Source organism: Trachurus trachurus (genome assembly GCF_905171665.1).
Source record: "Trachurus trachurus genome assembly, chromosome: 16".
Classification (NCBI taxonomy): Eukaryota; Metazoa; Chordata; class Actinopteri; order Carangiformes; family Carangidae; genus Trachurus; species Trachurus trachurus.
In genome coordinates this window covers 14168962-14190498 of record NC_139902.1, presented here as the reverse complement: position 1 = coordinate 14190498, position 21537 = coordinate 14168962, and the positions used below count along the sequence as shown (strand labels likewise).

At 42.2% G+C, this 21537-nt stretch overlaps 2 protein-coding genes across 2 annotated transcripts; one reads left to right on the top strand and one right to left on the bottom strand.

Annotated features, from left to right (window-relative positions):
* Positions 1–282: 282 nt before the first annotated feature.
* On the top strand, positions 283–8613 carry abhd16a (abhydrolase domain containing 16A, phospholipase). Its single transcript, XM_083990420.1, has 20 exons — positions 283–403; positions 1365–1421; positions 1506–1572; positions 2988–3074; positions 3323–3408; positions 3586–3659; positions 3786–3893; positions 4085–4199; positions 4300–4401; positions 4522–4585; positions 4726–4775; positions 5011–5134; positions 5264–5368; positions 5474–5537; positions 5693–5749; positions 7103–7165; positions 7261–7337; positions 7454–7552; positions 7684–7730; positions 8350–8613. Exons 1-20 carry the CDS (start codon positions 302–304, stop codon positions 8431–8433), a joined length of 1632 nt encoding a protein of 543 aa, XP_083846546.1. The 5' UTR covers positions 283–301; the 3' UTR covers positions 8434–8613.
* vars1 (valyl-tRNA synthetase 1) lies at positions 8349–21018 on the bottom strand. The gene is made up of 29 exons (XM_083990419.1): positions 20922–21018; positions 20027–20382; positions 19789–19932; positions 19468–19675; positions 19270–19385; positions 19089–19164; positions 18218–18318; positions 17898–18025; positions 17103–17267; positions 16938–17019; positions 16729–16848; positions 15885–15993; positions 15610–15789; positions 15321–15445; positions 15075–15178; positions 14813–14971; positions 14256–14346; positions 14012–14117; positions 13786–13856; positions 13431–13556; positions 13237–13341; positions 12620–12767; positions 12283–12410; positions 11842–11997; positions 11488–11712; positions 11218–11329; positions 9908–10083; positions 9401–9550; positions 8349–9312 (listed from the first exon to the last, which is right to left on the bottom strand). Exons 2-29 carry the CDS (start codon positions 20378–20380, stop codon positions 9244–9246), a joined length of 3834 nt encoding a protein of 1277 aa, XP_083846545.1. The 5' UTR covers positions 20381–20382; positions 20922–21018; the 3' UTR covers positions 8349–9243.
* Between the last annotated feature and the right edge of the window lie 519 nt (positions 21019–21537).

Below are 21537 nucleotides of genomic sequence, written 5' to 3'. Positions count from 1 at the left end.
ATTGACATTGTGTCTATATAATGTGAATGTAAAAGTCTCGATAGCCTACACAAAATAAGAAACTTACGATTTCACACAAAATAGTGGAGAAAAGTCGTTTTTTTAACCTGAATGCTTTTAATTTCCATTACTGTATGTAAAAAGGGATATTGTATATTGTCTGAATAAACAATGAACAATTTCTGGCAAGTAACCTGTTATATCATTAAAAGAAAGAAAGAAAGAAAGTAAAACTTGCTTCAAGCTTTCGCTTTTGAGACTTCTGGGTAGGGCAGGCTTCCGTAGCCGTCGTAGTGGAAGAATGGCAGGCTGGTTGTGGCTCCGCTGTGTTTTAGGGCCTCATCTGCAACGAGTTCACCGTTCACCGGACCAGTCTCGACCCGAGGCCCGAGCGGGAAGAAGGGTAGGCATATTTATAAAGATTTTCATGGGTTAAATGACACTGAGTTTGAAAACGGAGCGGTATTTGAAGCCATAGCAACGACGTGTTTGCGGCTGCGGCCCGGAAGTGCCAGGTGTTTGTTATTGAAACTCTGCTGTCATTCCCGCCTTGACAGTCAGTAAATGAATGAAATGACAGGCGCAGAGTTACATTTGTCTCGTTTCGTGTACATTTCCTTCTCTGTTTCACCATCACCGAAACAGAGAGGCTAACTCTAGCCTCGCAACCCGTGCTCTTCGCTGACATTAACCCGGTTGTGCTAACGCTAGCTTGGGCACAAGCGAGAGGAAACTTTGCCAACGTGGAAAAAAGAGCAGGCAAACGCTAAACACGCAATACAAAATAAAAGGAGACATGTGGTAACTTTAACAGAAGGTGTGTGGTTGGAGTATATATCCCCCTGTCCCTACAAATGTCTATAACCTGTGCTACAAGCTAAACTAGCATTAGCTGAGACTGTAGCGAAGGGGGATATAGGATAAAAAGCTCCTGAGCTTTCAAGAACTCAGTATCAGACAAGGACATGCTGACTCCTTACACTCTGGACACACACACATATTATTATTTATTTATTTTTAATTCGTCCACTTCTGTGCTACAGAACCCAGTATGGTAAAAATCACAACAGCATTAACTTACCCTCATGAATAGCTGATAAATACCATCTGCTATGGCAAGGCTACTCTTGTTTACTTTGTTTATAGTTTTTACACCTAGATTCACATCTACAAATAACCCTAACTCTTATATATAATCTATATATACTGCGTCTATATTAGTTGGATGTTGTAGATAGTATGTATATTGTCTGAGGGTCATCACCAGTTGCCAGAACCAAATTCCTAGTGTATGCTAACATACTTGGCCAATAAATCTGATTTTGGTAATGATTCATGAGAACAGTTTCTCTCTGTGTTTCCAGGGATGGAACTACCAAGTCACAAGTCTGGAGAAACACTCTGACAGCATCCTCGGCTGGGTTAGTGTCCCCATACAGTTGATCATTTGGACAGAAATAAGAAGTTCTGTCAAGTAATGTGTTTGTGTGTTTCACCCCCTCTAGGCTTCAGCACTCTGGTCTCTCTCTTACTACAGCTCTCCTCTTCTCCTCTGCTATCTGTACAGGAAAGGTAGGTTCAGGTTGTAGTAGTTGTTTAATGTGTCATTATCATATGTCATTTCTATATTATTGACAGCTGAACTGAAATAATCAAGCAAAACCAGCAGTCACTTGTTCAAGCTCTTTAGCTATAGCTCTGTACTGAATATGCTTCCAGGGCTCCAGACTAACCCTAAATGGTGGCATTTTGCCCCTAAAAGTTGAGACAGAGCAAGTCATTTTTTCATGTACTTGCACATTTACAACCAGTACGTTTTCACTGGTGACATTGTGGAAGGGGTGACTTAAAGAATCTGAAATCTGTCATTACAGGTGGCATCCCAATCTGTGTGATGATCACGAATGAGAAGGAAATGTGAATATTTGGTTTGCAAGTCCATTTATGATGTGTGCCCCAAAATGTTCTGCTTGCACTCTAAAATTTTAAGTTAGGGGACCCTATGCTCCGAGTAAAAAAAAAAAAGTCTGGAGCCCTGGCTTCATTGGTGGGCTGTCGATCAGACAAAACGAGGAATTGCATAATATGTAATTCGTGTTCAGTTAAATAAGAAAATAATTGTCAGATTTTTGAAAATAAAAGTAATTATTAAGACTTAGTTGTGAAATTTAATCACAAGATGTTTCAGGCGACAGATGGTTATACCAGAAGAGACTCTCTCAGCAAAGACTGAGTTGTGGACTTTACACTTGACTGACTGCCAACACACAGTATGTGATTGTGTAATGTTATCATGCTATCTTCCATAGTCAAGGTCGAGACAAGTTGTAATGAAAATGATTTTGTATAAGGAATTTGGTTTAATGTTATGCTCAACAATGGAGCTCAGGAAATAGCTTTGAACATTAGTTAATTAAATTATGTATGATTTGTCTATGTTGGAAGATATTGAGAATAATATGATAATAATGTTAATCTCATTTATCAGTGTTTCTCCTTGGAATCGAAAGCAAAAGAAAAACAAAAGGCATACTGAAACTTTTTTTTTTCCTCATGGTGTCTAAGACGTGAGCTTTACAGTAGTAATCTTCCTTAGGACATTTGGTGGCCATATATGTCAAAATATGTATTGGATAATAATAATGTGGATGACATTTCTTCCTCTATTATGGAAGACAAATGACTACTGGGGGATGTTCTTGGGAATCACTGATGTCCGACAAGTGAGATTAATATAAAGTTAATCAAGTGTATTATTCAGTAACACTGCACATCAATAGAAATTAATTGCTTGAAGTTGTGTGCCACTCCTGAATGTATAATTGCGCTTCTGATATTGATCGATGCACATGGTTGTGGGACGGCTATCAGGCTGTAAGTCTTTGTATTGGTGTTGGTTAATGAGGCTCAAGCGTGGCAGAGAGATGGGGCTGTGGGGTGTGTGTAGATGTAGATGACCGTGTCATGGTTTCTCTGTGTATTTTTAGGCTACATCTGCAGCAGTAAATTGGTTCCAGTGAGTCAGTATGTGGGGACCGTGCTGGTGTGTCTTCTAGGGGTGGCCTGTCTAAGAGGTGAGGCTACAGATCGCCAACTCAGTTCATTCATCTTTACATATCACAACACATGCTGCATATACCTGTATACACCAGTAACCTATTATTAACACTGTGGCAGTTACACTAGGTCTGTAACTACAAAGCCTATTAAACAGACCCTTGAGGCTTTGCAGCAATTTTTTTTATGTGTGTCTCATGTGCGTTCCATTTATCTCTCTCTCCATCTTTGCTTTCCCCATTTCCTCTAACCATTTTTCCCTCAGGGTGGGGACGATGGAGGAACTCTGAGTATGTTCAGTTTGTCTCCATTCTTGAAGATACCAAGAAGACTCACACACCAGCAAACAAGGTGAGATCATAGCAATGTGAATCAAGTACTAAGCCTTTTCCTGTTTTCTTTCCTATTTCCTATTTCCTATTTGAATGCTTTATTTCAGATCAAGGAGATGAATGAGTAATTATTTCCAGGCTTACATACAAAAAAAATCCAAAGCCTAACGTTTTTTCCTTTGTGTTTTCTATAAAGAAAAAATTGAGGTCCTACGACTTTGACTTCTCACACTGGCCTTCAGATTTCAGCTGGGCAGAAGTCAGCAATCCGTAAGTTTTTTTTTATTATAGATGCATGCATTCAATGTAGTGTGAAGTACCCTTTATAATTCAACTGAATGTCAAATGCTTTGTGGCTCATCTGTTTCATTGTAAGCCTTTGACTGTGTGTGGCAGAAAACTGTCCAAGGCTGGTGTTTCACTGCTGAAGCCAGAGCCCAGATTAAGAGGAGCAGCAGACAACATCCTCAACTCTGTGCGCACTCTGCCATGCCACATCATCAGGTAAAGGCTGTTTATTCAGCGCGAGACAAAAATGCACGCTCTGAGGGACTGCACGATAACACCGCAGATTTGTTATTAGTATTACAATTAGGGAATATATACAGGTATTAAGCTCTATTTGAGGTTCAGTTATTGTCTCAGTTTCTCTCCATATTACAAAGTTTCAACATGTCTGTTTTCTTCCTCTCTAGTTTTCTCATTTCTCACTCGTTCGGGAGGAGGATGCTGTACCCTGGCTCCGTAGGTTTACTGCAGAAAGCCATGCGGCCGATGCTCCAACAAGGCCAGGCTAGGTTAATTGAGGAGGTACAAGAATACACACACTCTCCCTCTCTCTCTCTCTCTCTAACTGTCTATACTCATTTCAATAAATACCGATCATCTTTCTCTGTCAATTTTCTGTCAGTTTGACGGCCAAAGGAACAAGCTTGTGGCCTGTGATGGTAATGAGATTGACACAATGTTTGTGGATCGACGGAGAGAAGGGGGACAGAACGGCCAGACTCTGGTAAATGTCTGCGATGATTTGTTGTCTTTCTGACTGGGGCTTGCTCCGGGCTCCAACAAAGACTCTTGTCACATCAGTCACATTACAGATTGTTCCTGAAATGAATGAATTCTGCCACAGGTCATCTGCTGTGAGGGGAACGCAGGCTTCTATGAGGTGGGCTGCATGAACACGCCTCTGGAGGGTGAGGAACTCTTTACTTTCCAAGCATCAACATGTGTTATAATCCTTTTTAAATCGATGCGAAATAGCACAGGGTTTTTGATCAGTGTGAAGTTGTTGTGTTTGGCTTATAGTTAAAGCTTTTGTTTGTGTGTGTTGTAGGTGGCTACTCTGTGCTGGGCTGGAACCACCCTGGCTTTGGAGGCAGCACGGTAAGCAGCTGTGTTTTACTTACTCTGAACAAATAGTGCAATGGAAAACAACAGTATGTTTAAAGTCTGGTTTCAGTTTGGTAGTGTTGCTCAAGAGGGCAAGTGTGTTCCCATGGTTGATTATCAGTGGGGTGGAATAAAAGACTGTTAATCTGTCAACTTTTTAAATGCATGGTTTCCTACAAGCGTTGCTATCGAATTTTTTGTTGTTGTTTTACTTGTGTCTTCTTTACAGGGAGTACCATTCCCCCAGAATGAGGCCAACGCCATGGACGTAGTCATCCAGTTTGCAATACATGAACTGGGCTTCCAGCTCAGTGACATTGTCGTGTATGCCTGGTCCATAGGAGGATTCACAGGTACACAAGAACAACACATGATCAGCATGTTTTTGGGGCTGTAAATGTTACTTGATATTGTTTGATCCTGATTCTGCATCTTCTTACTCTTCTTTTTCTGTCTGTCTCTCTCCCCATTTCCACTCTCAGCCAGTTGGGCTGTGATGTCATACCCAGAGATCCAATCAGTGGTGTTGGACGCCTCCTTTGATGACCTGCTGCCTTTGGCCCTCAAGGTCATGCCCGACAGTTGGAGTGAGTCCTAGAGGTTAAAGTTCATACTATATTCAGAGTTTTTGTTGTTGTTGTAGCAGCAGGAAGTTTCATTTTAACAACTAACGTATCTCTGTTCTTCCTCAGGACCATTAGTGCAGCACACAGTCAGGCAATACATGAACCTCAACAATGCAGAACAGCTTCTCAAGTGAGTCTGTTTGTACTGAAACCAATATAGCAGAGTCAAAGTCTGCATCACAGAGCATTGTGACACAGTACGTTGGTATGTGAAAATGAAACTAGAATTCCAGCTCACAGTGATTCGGCTGATTATTAACAAAACTTGTCCCTGTCCTCCTCCAGATATCAGGGACCAGTCCTGCTGATCAGGAGAACCAGAGATGAGATCATCACCACAACGTAAGTCCCCACAGTCCATCTTAAAGGAACAGTTCACCAAAAAATGAAATTCAGTCATTAGTGACTCACCCTCATCCTGATGAATACTCCAGAGTAGTTTTTTATTCCTGTGTGGGCTGGTTCGTACTCCCAAAGGAAACTTTGTATGAGATTAATAGGGGCCAACACAAAAATGTCCATAAAACTACGCAAAAACCATTTAATATTCCTCCACACTGCTCTTTCACTGCAATCCAAGTGTCCTGAAGGGATATAGTCCAGAATTTAGGACATTTTTACAGCCTAAACAGTCCTGTTTTGAATTTGCCTGGGGCACGCTCTCGCGACACTGGCCTCAATGACGTTGTTTTGGGTAAACTCTGGACTATATCCCTTCAGGACACTTATGGACCTGTTTTGTGCACGTGTGCGTCACATGAACACGAGAGCGCCCCCCAGGCAAATTCAATACAGTACTGTTTAGGCCGTAAAAATGTCCTAAATGACGTTGTTTCGAGTAAACTCTGGAATATATACTATACTATTTGGATTGCAGTGTGGAGGAATATTACATGGTTTTTGTGTAGTTTTATGGACGTTTTTGTGTCGGTCCCTATTAATCTCATATAAAGTTTCCGTTGGACTGCGATCCGGCCTCCTGGGTCTCCAGATGCACTTTGAGGAATAAAAAACTACTCTGGAGTATTCATCAGCATGAGGGTGAGTTTCATTTTTTGGTGAACTATTCCTTTAAAGTCATTCAACAGGGGCATAGTACATTTTATTCCCTGTGGACTAATCCATGACATGTGCGCAGGAAGCATGATTTTCAGTCTCTTTGATTGAAATGTTGTATGAGGGCATGACAAAGGGGCACTTGGATTAGTGTGATCAAAAGCTTGAACATTTACACTTGACAGACTAAATGGTTTTAAATTACCTTCACATGGTGTGCACTTTTGTCCAAAGCAACGTATTCAACCTCCGAAGGAAGATCAAGTTATCAAGTGGAACAACTTGTGATAAAATGACAAACCCCAGGGGAAAATATATTACTGTTTAAAGAAACAATGAAAATGTAAATTCCATGTGACGGCGATGGTTCAAAAAGTCACATTTGACTTTCTTTGGAATATTTTATGTTTAAAAACTTCCATAGCAACTATGTCTTAAGTTAAAAGCACTTCCAGTAAAAACGGTTCACAGCAGGATCTCAGTCTGAACATTGTTTCCTGTAAGACATTATTATGCCAGATTTTTTAAAATGTCATTTGCGCCACAAATGAAATTCCAAACAATGTCATGGTGTTGAGGAGAAGAAAGACATTTCAGATGCATTTCAACACATTAACACCGAGCTGTGTACTGTCACAGGGGTCCAGAGGACATCATGTCCAACAGGGGCAACGACCTCCTGCTCAAACTGCTGCAATTTAGGTCAGTCTCTTTTTTTTTCTCACTATTGTCATTTTTATGCACACTTGGTTTGTTTGCACTTGTTGAGTGACACATGATGCCATTCTCCTACACAGATACCCCAAAATAATGACAGATGAAGGGATCAGAGTGGTCAGAGAATGGCTGGGGGCCTCCAGTCCAATAGAGGAAGGTTAGTTTGCTCCATGTGTTTGATTTTTAAAGTTGCTTTTGAACTCTGATGAATGAAATGGGGGGGGGGTGCATATTTCTGTTCTCCAGTAACACAAGCTCGCTCTTGCCCTGCAGCGTCTGTGTACAGTGGTTATGAAGTGGACGACGACTGGTGCGTGTCAGTGCTGCAGTCGTATCAGGCAGACAGGGATGTTTCGTTTCCATGGAGTGTTGGTAAGCCCCGACTCCCATCGCATTTACTAGGCAAATAAAACCACACACACACACAACACCACCAGCCTCCAACCTACACGTATCACCTCACAGCACTTGTACATGCTCTAACACACTGTTAATGTTGCCAGGTGAGGATATGACTCCTGAAGGAAGAAGGCAGCTGGCTCTTTTCTTGGTAAGGAAACCATCTATTGTTAAGCATGTGCTCAGTTTCGACACACACAATTGTTTCCTGTTATTTTTTTGTCTGGTTTAAAGGGCAGCCACCTGTTGTCTTCCTCATCTTTTCCAAATCAGGTTTTTACATAGTCTGACTCCTCACTCATACAAAGTCTAATTTCCTTTTCTCCAACAAACCCCCTTTTTTGGCTTAAGATTTTGGTTTAGCTTCACCCCACCCCACCCCCCCAAAAAAAATCACAGCTACTCGCAGACATCATTACCACTGAGGAACACGTTTCTCGTCACCATAGTAACCAGCTCACCTGTGCTCTCAGGTTGACTGGTGTAATATATTTCACCGCGCTCAGCTTATTGAAGTCATTTAACATCAAACAAGAGGAGTGCCATCAATTACAGCTAATGCTATGCTTTTCCTCCCTTGGTAATGCGTTCTGAATTAGGCTTTATTCACCTGCCGTGTAAACCCTTAAAGAGATGGGAGAGATTTGTAAGGCACTGAGCCAGACAGACCGAGCCTAATATAATCAAGTTCTGCACTTTTTGTTCACTGCCCTCCCACATCTCTCATTCTCCATTCCTCCTCCATCCCCGCTGTCTTTTCTCTCTCCAAGGCACGGAAGTACATGCGGAACTTTGAAACCACACATTGCACTCCTCTCCCCGCCTCCGAGTTCCACTCACCCTGGAGACTGTAGGGAGAGAGGACGGATGGATGAGAGGAAATGAGCAGCAGAGGATTTGGATGGCCTGTGGTCAGAGCGTGTTCCTGGCATGGTGTGAATGTATTTCTGTTATTATGTTCCAGATTTTTTTCCCCCTCCTCCTCCCCATGACAGATATGTTGTCATGTATACAGTAGTGCTGCTGTGGTGGCATCTGGAAAGATCTGGTTGATCTCCCTCACAGCCAAAAACATGTAAAATTTGATCTTTTCTTTTAAGGTTGGTGTTTAGTCACTTGAGTGTGTGTCCCCTTTTTTTAAAGAAAAAAAAAAAGGAAGTAAGGATGCATTTTAAATGTAAATGCACAAGCCATCACTCACTCCTTCCATTGTTCCTTCTTTGGCTGTATTTGTAAGGAAGCACCTTTAAGTAAAAAACACACTGCTACAATTTAATATAAATAATGTTGATGGTTTAATCTTTAAAAATGCAGCCAAAGAGTTTAGGCTTTTCCATTTTTTCTGTTCTGCAGCCACTATCTTTCTGAACAAAGCTGTATTCTAAAATGAAGCTCTTAAATGTTCTATTAAATATGCTGAATAAAATGTTTGACATAAGGGACTGAATTTATTTGTTCTCTACTTGATACGGGGATTCAACAAATTGCAGAAGACTAATAATAAATCACTTCAAACCAATACACAACTCAAGACTCAAATTGCCAGAGCTTTATTGAAGTCCCTTCATACTACAATCAATTTGAGAGCTGGATATGAAAATTAACACACTGACATGAAAAAAAGTGGAAATAAATCTTGATTTACATAATTCTAAGGGGGAACGCTACATCATTTTCCTGAAGTTGTCCACTGCTTCTTTCACTTTCTCAAGTTCAGTTTGGCTCTGTCGTAGCTGCAGAGAAAAAGGAAGTCATTATTTACCAGAAATTCACACCGTCTTAGACCCAGAAAAACCCTGTGAGTCAATTTATTTTTCCCACCTTCTCAGCATCCTGCTCCTGCACCTTCACTGGCACCTTCTCTTTGTAGTCATTCTTTGCCAATTTCTCTCTCAATTTCTCCATCTGTTTCTCCAAGTCACCCTTCTTTGTCATCAGCTTGGCAACTTCCTTCTCCACATCAATGAAACCCTGCGGGAACAAAAGGTGAAGTCAAGAGGGGCAGCTGAAAATTATGATCTCGTTATATCAGGTCAGTGACGGAGGAAGCGCTCAACTCGAGTTCAAGTTTAATGGTGTCGCTGACATATTTACCTGCCTCGATAACCAAGTAGGTGATCTGCATTCATGCACTCAAGACTTTTCAGGTCATTACACAAATTGTCAAAAAGGGTACGTTGAAGTGATGTAGAACATTAAAAACAAGTGATACATGGCAAAGTCACCTTATCTCGTGTCTACAGAAGCCACAACAAAAACAAGACAAACGTATGTGTGCATCGTGGATGGGAGGGGCCAACCACAATTGAGCACATTACCGGCCCTCACCTTGAGCATAAGGTTGACAGTGCATCTGTCAGAGGCGATAGCCACAGCGCAGCCTTCTGGGACAGGCTGGTTTCCTGTCAGAGGGATGATAGCCTGAGAATACGACAGGGTCTGGATCTGCAGACTGTACTTCTGCACCAGGGACACAGTTGCAGAGTCTATGCACTGGAGGTAGCCTGTGAGAGACAGGTGCAAAGTGAAGATTAGGCCACAGGATAGCACCTTTTTGACAACATGCAGCAAAGAGTCAAGCCCTGACTGTTCTGTGGAAACGACTGGTGTGCACAGAAATGTATCTTCTTTTTTTTTCTTCTACATTCACATTAGCCATTTGTCAACCTGGTTGTTTTTCTCACTGACCTGATACCCATCAGGCACATTCATAGAAGAAAGTGCACCACAATGTCAAAAAAAGTCCTCCATTTATATATATATATTTATGATATAAACAATATCAGAAACGTGTTTTATCTAAAAAGTCCCAAAAGTTAAATGTATTACTGTAACCCTGACTTAAGCTTGCGCACAAGGAGATGAAAAGCCCTCATCAACGGAACAAAGATAACATGATTCACCATGGCATGGTCATTTAGTTTGAAAACTCAGGGTTAATTGAAGAAAACCTGCTCCCGACGGTTGTGGCTAGATGGCGTACATGAGCTGCAGGAAGTGACGTAGAATCTTACCAAATCTCGTTGAGAACTCCCGACTGGTTAAGTTTAGTAAAACTGACGCGTACAGGTGTAAAATAGGGGGGGAAAAAACACAAATTAAGTGAAGCCAATGGTTGGGTTAAGGCACAGCTAAGTAAAGAGTGCATGTTTTCTAGGACGTCACTTCCTGCAGCTCATGTACGCCATCTAGCAACAACCGCTCCTGACCAGGTTAGGTTCACAGAGTATGTTGCCATGGTAACTGACTCGTTCTGAACCGGCTTTGTGAAACCGAAAACCCAGAATTTCCCCTTAAGGTGGGACTTACTACTCTGAACACTGTTGTCAAGATGAATCTGTTTTAATACTGTACATTTTATAAGCTCATACACTGTATTTGGTTTATGTTTAACATTAACATGTGCTGACAATGGACCAGTACAGTTGTATAAAATTAAAATTGTGGATGATACCTGTACATGTCTAAATGAGTGCTGACATTCATAGAGGCAAGGACGAAGTGGAAGACCGACAAACAGCATTTATTAAAAAAAAAAATCAATTCTCCATTCCTAACTGAAATTCTAAGTATTTGGCCTTGAAAATGAAATTTAACTTTTGAGTAACTTTTGTTGTTGTGTGTGTACACCCACTTACAGTCAGCCCGGGTCTTGGTGAGGTTGTAGTCGGCCCTGAGTGACCGGATCGTTTTGACCACAGTCATTACAAACTCCATGTCACGGTCGACCTCCTCGCTGTGCCAGCAGAACTACAATGAATCACATAAAAGGTTTTGCTCACAAAAGCAGAAGGAAAACAACTTCAGTGACTAATATTTCATAGAAATGATGTTCTGACCTGCTACAATGAGTCAAAGCACATTGGTGAAATTTTAACATCACTCTTTTTCCCCCTTCTTCAACTCACCTCCTCAGTGCTTGGGTAGGATGTGACACTGATGCTGGGGGGGTCGCTCTGAGGTTGTCTCCGTGGTAACCTCTGGTAGAGCTCCTCACCGACGAAGGGCATAATGGGAGACAGGAGACGGAGACCGACCTCTAGACAGGTGTAGAGGGTCTGTCTGCACACCAGGGCCTGTCTCTGGCTGGCACTGTCTTCATCTGCTTTACTGAACACTGGTTTCACACTTTCCTGGCGAACGAGAGATGGGGGAGCGAGGAAATAAGAAGAAGAAGGTGGTGGAGTGCGACACTAGAGTCATCTGCAAAGCTTTTTACATGCCCTTCATGATCAAAATAAGATGGTTTCAACGTTTCTTACCAGGTAGACGTCACAGAGCTCGTAAAGCCAGAAGTTGTAGATGGCGGTGGTGATGGCGGGGAAGTCGTAGGCCTTAAAGCTGGCGTCGCAGAGAGCAACAGCAGCACACAGTCTGGACAGGATCCACCTGTCTGACACGCTCTCCTCTCCACACAGCTGTGGGTCAAAATCGTGACATGGAGGAAATGTTCAGATTTGGTTAATGTGACTCCTGTAGTGAGCACTTCCCTGATGTCAATGTGTACAAGTCTATAAATACAAAGCAGGGCAGCATATGAGCAAACAATACACCCAGACAAACAGTGCTGCATCTGAAATCCTTTTCACTAAGCCTTTGCTTGGTCAAAAATATGGTAGGTATGCCACTGGGTGAATATAAATGAGCACGGCGCAGTCTTTGTTTATGTTCTTTGTGTACTTTATCTTTTCTCCTGATCTCACCTGGGCTTTCTCTGATGGTACAAAGTTGTCTCCCAGAGTCTTCATAGCAAACTTCACAGCGTTCCACAGCTTGTTGCAGAAGTGACGGTAACCGAGGATGCGGTTGACATCCAGGTTGATATCCCTACCTGGTGGGGGGGCAGAGACACGAATCATTATTCCAGTATATATTAGAATAGATTGATTGAAGAACAGACCTTGTGCTGACAGCACTCTGATGCCGTTTTTCCAGTGTTTTGATGCATTTTATGAATTTCAAGGCTGTGATACAGGCTGTTGGTCATTCAGGGCACAACAAGGAGAAAGTAGGAAATTTAGAAAAGATAAATGAGTTCACCTTGGCTGGTGTAGGCACACAGGGCAAACCGGAGAGCATCTGTGCCACACTCTGGGATGCCATTCGGGTAGTCTGACTTCTGGCCCTGCTTTGCCTTTTCTACCTCCAAAGGATCCAAGTTGCTGTCCGTCAACTGAGCATGAAGACCCTGGAGGGCAGAGAGAATAAAGAAAAATGTTGCCACCATAGAATAAAACTGTGTTCTACAATTTTCCTTTTTCATCTGAGGGATGATGAGAAGGCCCTGTGAGCTGCCTCTTGAAGTCTTAATTGGTCAGACAGAGAGGGACCTTTGTAGGGAGGACATTCACGGTATGGTGAGGTTTACTTCAAGTCCTTCAGTGCCCTCTAGAGGACAGTTGTGGTTAGTCAGGCTGAACAGTTTCCCCCAAGCTGGTGAAGAGATTGATGGCCTCAATAAAAGCTTGTTGAAAGCAGAAAAAGGTGCTTAATAAAGCTTACATAAGAATATGAGCCTCAGGGGAGCAATGAGCATGGTGACCATGTAAAGACAGCCAAAGAGGCAGAGAGAGAAGACAGCCTGCATGTGTGTGTGTGTGTGTGTATGCGAGTGTGTGTGAACGTGTGCATATATCTGCACATGCATTAGGCTTTACCTCAAGAGAGATCCCAGTAATGACGTCCAGAGGATCAATGACGTTGCCCAGAGACTTGCTCATCTTCCTTCCATGGGCATCCCTCACCACCGCATGCAGATACACCTGTGAAAAATAAATGATGAGGACCAATGTTACCGTCACATCATGTTGTGCTATACTGTGTTTTTTTTGGCAGTTATGATTGGACTTACCTCTTTGAAGGGCAGCTTGCCGGTCAGTTTGAGGCCCATCATCACCATACGAGCCACCCAGAAGAACAGGATGTCGTGGCCCGTCTCCAACAAGGTGCCAGGGTAGAACACATTCAGGTCCTGTGTCTAAAGGAAGGCCGCAACACCAACATTTATGATGGCAATATAGAAACCCGTTGAGGAGCGCTGGCTAAAAGTCGTATTTTATATTAACACTTTGAGAGGTTCTGTGACATCTTTATTATATAACTTGCAGTTTTATAGCAGTGTCTTTCTATCACAAGATATCTATAACATTTACTGCTGGTAAGTGCCATTTGCGTCAGTAGAAAGTTGGTTGACCTCAGTATTTTACCTCATTTGGCCATCCGAAGATAGAGAATGGGAAAATGCCAGATGAGAACCAAGTGTCCAGGACATCGTCGTCTGAAATGCAGGAACAAAAGTTATGTAATCTCAATGAATATGGAGTAGAATTCATTAAATTAGGCGGACCTTTGCACTGGCATGACATGAACCGATTAGATAACCTTTACAATAATTGTAATGAGATTGTGAAATTAAAGACTCTTCCATCTTACCCTGTCTGAGGGTAATTTTGTCAGCAGACACATTGAAGCGTTTTGCTGCCTTCTCTCTGGCCTCCTCCTCTGACCTCCCACTCACCCAGTAATGACCATCCATGTCCTTCAAGGGGGGGAAATGGTAAATAGAGAGGAAATAAGTGAAGGAAAACAACAAAAATGCAGCCTAACAACATAAATAGCTTTTATCTGTTATCTGAAAACCTTCAAACCTTCACAATAGTGGCAGGCGTCATCTTACCTCTCCTGGTTTCACAGAGGGATCGTTGACAGTAATGAAGTAAGCGGGGATTCGATGACCCCACCACAGCTGCCGAGAGATACACCAGTCCCTGAGGGGAAGATGGATGGATAAGATCTGAATAAGGTCGCACTACAATATTGTGCAAAGCTGAAACTTTTTTTTTCTTCAAATTTTACAGTTAAAAATATCTAATTTTTTTTTTTTTTTTTACATTTGCACCTTTATTTTACAACTGTCAACTAAATATCTTGAGGTTTTGTTTTACTACTTGCCAACAGATCAATCAAGTAATCAAGAAACTATCCAACACATTAATTTGTTATGGCAACTAACTATATTTACAGTCCTGTTATTGTGAGATTATAAAAACAGAACATTTGCATATTCAATAATAATATAATAAAATAAGTCACACACTTTATTACAGTGAAAAATGTTGACAGAAGTAAAGCTAAAATTTTCAACTAAATGTCAGAATAAAGAAGTCAGAACTGCTTACACTATATAAGCATCAATCAGAAGAGATGCATTTAAAAGAAACTGCTGATAATTACCTGATGTTGTCCATCCAGTTGAACCAAGTCTTGAGGTGGTGATCAGGGATGATTTTGAGCCGTCCCTCTCTGACGGCGTCGGCAGCCTGTTTCCCCATGTCTGTGCAGTTCACATACCACTGTGGCTTCAGCAGCGGCTCCACAATGTCCTTGGAACGACTGATGGGGAAGATGCACAATGCTGCTTAAAGGGTGACCCTGAATAGGACGAATATCCTATAATAGAAAAAATGCAGTTCTGCAACCATGAACTCACTGTTACCTGCAAACAGGAACAACCATGGGGTTGTCTTTGATCTCTTTAAACTGGCCTCTGTCCTTGAGAGCCTGCAGCACTGTTTTCCTGGCCTCAAAACGCTTCATGCCCTGAGGGACAGAAGGAATGGTTAAAAATGAAAAATCTGAAATAAAACTGCCACACCACACAAACTATGCAGAAGGTTGACTTTAAGTGTCACAGTGGAAAGGCACACACTGCAGGGGAAAAGATGATAATGAGACACTATACCAGGAAGGGAGGAGGCACGTTAATGAGCAGGCCATTTTCATCCAAGATGTTGATGAAGGCCAGATTGTGTCTTTCTCCAACCTCGTAGTCATTATGGTCATGGGCTGGGGTGATTTTGACGGCGCCTGAACAGAAAATGGTGCAGAGGGACACGAGAGGTAGAGAGGAGGCAAAGAGACAACAGCCATAATGAGGAAAAGCAGCTTGGTGTAACAACTTGTTATGATTACTTATTCACAGCACTCTGCAGACCAAAAGGCAGCCTGTGTTTTCCTCTGCCAACGCCTACCTGTTCCAAAGCTCATGTCCACAAAGTCGTCAAAGACAATTGGCATCTTGCGGTCACAGAAGGGATGTTGCACCATTTTTCCCTTCAGATGCTGATATCTGGTGTCAGCAGGGTGGACAGCGACAGCAGTGTCTCCGAGCATAGTCTCAATACGAGTCGTGGCCACAATCACCTCCTCATCTAAAGAACACAAAGAGAAAGAAATTCAACAGTATTACTTGAGCAGCATGAGGCGTCTTTGTCCAAAACATTTTTCTCTCCATGAGCTCACGCACCTGACCCATCGATCTTGTAGGCGAAAGACACCAAGACCCCGAACTCCACTTTCTCTTTGTAACCAGGTACAGGCAGCAGTGTCCTGCCAGTGAGCTCCTTCTTATCCACCTGCAAACCAACGGATTTAATCAAGAGAGTACAACATGGGCAGTTCAGCATTTGCGCAACCGTTTAAATGTGTTAGAGCCTAATGACAGGGTTAACAAACTGGGGCTGCAGACTGCTCTGTACATTTGATATCATTTGCAGTGAAAACAGAAACGTATGCATATTTTTTTGAACTTCTATTATTATCATCACACATATTCAAGCAAAATCAGTTTATCCTTGATTTGACTTCAGGCAGTCAGGGGACAAATAAGACATCTGGCAGATCGGGTGGGGACGATGCCATCTAGTTTGCTAAGTAAGAAAAATGAGACAGCCCTCTGAATTGCATCTGTGTTTAAATTTGTGTTAAAGCCAAGTTAAATATAGAGTACAGTAAATTAGGATTTAAAGATGGAAATATCTGATTAAAGGATTAAACAGGACAATTTTCTGTATTTGATGGTTTTCATTATTCACTGGAACAGACCCAACTCTGCAGTCATTCAATGTCTTGGTGTTAGAAAACTGGCCCTAGTAAGCAGTGGGTTTCATATTCATATAAATATACTGTTGAGCCAAAACATGCTGCTGGTCACATGTATGCAGCCTAAACAGCAAAGACCCAAAGGCCAAGGCATCGATGATAAAAGATCAATAGCAGCCCCAACGCCCTCACATTTTTGTGAGTTTTTATTATAGTGTGTCTTACTTTTATAAAACACACTGCTTGATATTGCGTAAATAGTAACTTGCCTCTATGTCAGAGATAGCAGAGTTTAGGGAGCAGGACCAGTTGACCAGCCTCTTGCTCCTGTAAATCACTCCCTCTTCATGCATGCGGATAAAGGCCTCTTGGACTGCATAGGAAAGTTTCTAGAGAGAGAAAACAGCGCAGACATAAAAATGATGAATATTTCTTTAAAATTGTATTCAAATGAATTCAGGGATTTCAAAAGACTCACAGGGTCCATAGTGAAGCAGGCTCTGTCCCAGTCCAGAGAGGAGCCAAGTTTCTTCAGCTGGTGGTAGATACGATCTCCCTTTCTGAAAAGACAAAATAACAAAAATGTTTTATTTTTTTATTCAATGTTTCCATTCTTAGATTTCTCACATCGTAATGAACTCACTCATTCTTCCATTTCCAGACTTCCTGGATGAAGTTCTCCCTGCCGAGGTCATGGCGGCTCATACCCCTCTCTCTCATCAACTTCTTTTCCACCACCACCTGGGTGGCGATGCCAGCGTGGTCACAGCCGGGGTTCCACAGGGTGGTCTCACCTCGCATCCTGTGCCTGGAGGAAAATTGCAAAATTCAATCACATGGCTTCGCAGCCACAGCCAGCATGAACACAGGAGCCTTAAAGCAGAAGTGAGTGATATATTTGTGTTAATATAAGTCTTAAATAGTTATATCTTCCGACAGCAATCACTTACATAGAGTGTTTGGACTGAAACATGGGTCTCTCAGTCCCTCTGCTCTGCTCTGAGCCGAAGAGAAAACATTTATCGTATCCTACAGTTTTTATCCAATGAGGAGAGAGAACGGCATGCAGGGCTGTGTGTGCAGCCAAGGAACGCCGTGAATGTGGTGACGTAGCGACGAGGACTGTTATGGTGCGTTCAAGGAAACTCGTATTTTTCCGACCGTGAAGTGGTACCAGTTCGATCTGGTACAAGTTCACCGGTCGGAAGTTACGAGTGGCCGTTAAAGTGACTTTCACCGGTAAAACAGGTCGGAAAAACACGAGTGGGTTGCCTGGAACGCTACAAAGTCGTAAGTTGTGACTTGAAGCTGTAATTTACGATTTCAAAAGCCTGCCTGGAACGCAGCATTAGCGAAAACGACCAGATCACTCACTTCTGCTTTAATGAATATTTGATGGTATGATGTACTCCTTTGTAAATGGTCTAACTCTAGTTACCATCTGGTCAGAGAGTCCTGAATGGCGTTGGTGAGGGCATGACCCAGGTGAAGTGATCCGGTCACATTAGGTGGAGGGATGCACATCATGAAGATGCCACGAGGGTTCTGCTCACTGATACTCTTCCTCTGCAGAAAGTAGGAAAAGAGAGAAACGTGTTATTAAAAACACTAATGTGAAGCTGTTAGGGCTGACCCAAAAAAAGCTTTGATTATGATTGATTTTATGTCCGCGAATAATCAATTCTCTAAATATGATAATCGGGACAGCCCTAGGAGCTGCTGTGTTAACATACAGTGTCACGGAAAAGAGGTTCTTACCCCATATTCAGGTTTGAAGAATCCCTGCTTCTCCCACCAAGGATACCAGGCAGCCTCCACGTACTGAGGACTGTAGGAGTCAGGAAGGGGACTGACGACATCTGATACCAGGAAAGAAAAAAAGAATGCCCACAGATTGTAAACACGATCATCCTTTTGGGGAAAATATTTATATTTAAGACCCAAACAAAAACGCTTTTGAACTTGTTTTTTTTTAGAAATAAAGTGTGACGCCAATTTCTTTTGGAAAAAATGATCGCATCAAATCAAGATAAGGTAGAAATGCATAACAAAAAATGGGAAAAAACTTACTTTTGAGTGAATGTATACTAAGTAATTACTGTTCATTTAATTCTAGTAGTTTCACATCCTTTTTTTTATTGTAGTTGTTTGTTCTATTTTTCTTGTGCGTGTTTTTTGCTTTTCTGTCCTGTTTTGGTCATGTTTTGTTGTGTTGTTGGGTTTGCTCTGTCGTTTGTCTTCTTTTTGTCTGTTTTTTGGGGTCAGTGTATTGTCGGTTTATACATTATGTCTGTTCCCATTAAGAAAAAAAAGGTTTAATATATGAACTTACATACTTCCATATGGAAGCTATTTGTATCATAGAGGATGTGCTCCCCCCTCACCCACAGTAAGTGGTGAAACACAGAAAATGTAAAGCTGCAAAAGTTAAAAGTAAATATCGCCAAAAGTGACATTTGTCTATAAACATTTCATTACTGTAAGCACTTCATTCACAAAGCTGTGTGCTTAGTTGACTTAATGCACAAAGCTTAGTGAGTTTCATTATGACTTTAGTTTCCCAGCACAGTGATGTAAGATCCATACCCACCATTACAAATACACCCACCCGCTCGTTGGGATTAATCACCTTTTTTCTCCCCAGCAGGAGTAGAGATGTTGTATGAGATGACTCCCAACTCCTTCTTCTCAGGTTTGGCCTTTTTCTGAGAGAATAAACAAAAACAAAAGAACAAGACAGAACACACATGAACCACCACAAAGCAACCAATACAAAAATACAAGAACTTTTTCAAGTGAGGAATCTATACCTCTGTCGGTGGCTGTGTCTTTTTCTTCGCCTCCATGTCCTTCTTCTGTTGGAACTTTTCCAGCTTTTCTCTCTTCTTTGCTTCTTTCTTCAGCTGAGCCTCTGTCTTTGGTGGACCTGGAGTACAAAACATCTCAAATCACAATGCTGTCCACACAATAAAGACATATTCCTTAACTCTGTCAAAAATCTTCCTCGCCGTTACCGTCGGCGCCAGCAGAGTCAGCAGCAGGACTGCCATTAGCAGCTTTTGCATCTGTAGCAGCAGTTGTCTTTGGTGTAACTGGCACCATTTTCTCACAGAGAGTGATCTTTCCCAGCACTTTCAAGAACTGGGGCTGATTAATGCAGGTTGTGAACCACCGAGTAACGTTGGTCAAGACCTTTCTGTCTGACGGCTCCAGTGCCTTAAAAAAAAGAGATATGACAGAAATGCAGTCACTGACATCTGATTTGTTGAACATAAGAAATCAGATTGATGAGCAAACAACAGCTATGTGGAAAAACCTGTAACACTTACATATTTGAAAGGTAGTAGAACAGCTGTGGCTACAGCCATGTCAGCCAAGGTGACGCCCTCTCCCACCAGGAAGGTTCTTGGCTCCAGTGCCTGATCAAGAACCTTTAGGACACGCAGCATCTCTGCACGAGAGCTCTGCTGGAGCTGACGACACGCAACAAGACAAACACTTATCCCCCACAGGAAAGGAAGAATCATGGACATTTATAGGTGAGCATTTGTTGTGTATTCCTCTCACCTTCTTATCCACACCCATCACGCCCAGCAGTGGGAAGACAACAGCACAGGACACAGGAATGAGCTCATTGTCTGCGAAGCTCAGCCACTGCCACACCTGACTCTGTTGTTTCACATCCACACCAGCCCTGTTCCCCTGAAGGCCCAGGTACCAGGCCACAGCGTTGGCCCCGCTCAGGACAGAGTCGCCTTCCCCAGCGCCCAGCACCAGGGTCGGTCTGGACCGGGCATTAAGAGACACAGGAGGGTCCTCTGTGATGATTCGAGGGCGAGAGGACGGACAAAACTCTGCAGCTGTGAGAGCCAGAAGGCTCCTGAAGTCATCTGGGTGAGGGGACACGTAGAGAGTGGCCATCTCTGGGGGAGAAACAGAAATGTTGTACATGTTGAAACTGGGTCAGGCTCATGCGCATTTTTATTTTTGTCTTTGTGGTCATGCGACAAAACAAGATTGTCTGGGTTGGTGATCAAGACGTGTTGAAGTGGGTGTGTTTGCTAAATACCACAAACTTCCTGGCATTTAAGGTAACATTGACGAAGGATGCAAAACTCACAAACAAGCTGGTTTAAACGTGTTTCACGTTTCAAGTGTATTAAAAGTATTGGTCTGCGTCGTCTTTTCAAAGTGTCAAACTGTGGCTACGTTAGCGGACAAGCTAGCTGTCTCACTTTCTACAAAGCTGATCTGTGCCACCTGTCACAGGCTGGTGAAAACCCATGCCACAGAGGCTAGCTAGCTTTAGCTAACGAGACAAACTAAAACTTGACTGTCGCAGCTGCTCGGCGAGTTTCACTCGTGTTAACACACAGTCAGAGCTTTAAACCGGACCTGAATCCAGTGTTTTAAAACATCTACGAGCCTGTTACTGCGAACTTGTATAAAATGTTGTCGGTACCTTTGAATGAAACAGAAAGAGACGTCAGCTTAAGTTAGCATTCACAGCAGAGCCACATGAGTCCTCTCCGCCTCTCAGCGTCTGACGCAACGGAGGCGGCTTCCGGGTTCAACCGCCGCTTCCGCCAACGGAAGTCTGGTTGTTTTGTTTTATTTTATTTTATTTTATTTTATTTTATTACTTTTTTAAAATTATTATTATTATTTAAACTTGCGTTTGATTTGGTATCAACATCAACATCAAAATAAAAGTATAAAAAAAAGGTCAAAACATTAATTGTGCAAAATGACACATTTGAGGGCGCCACAGATGATAATAATCCATTACTGCCCTTAGCAGCACATTAAAAAAAAGAAAAGAAAAGAAAACTTGATCTCAGCATTAATGAACAAAGAGTGTACAGTATAAATGTACATATAAACAGTTTGTTAATTATGTAATTACACTTAGTAAATGATCTTATGAACCACTGTCCTAAATAACTGGCCTGTAAGGTGTAATAGCCTAATATAAATAATAGGCCTAGGCTACTTGATTTATAACTGCTGAATCGATCAGTTATGATGGATGAACACATCATAGATTAGTTTAATTGTGAAGAGTTGAATATTTCGGA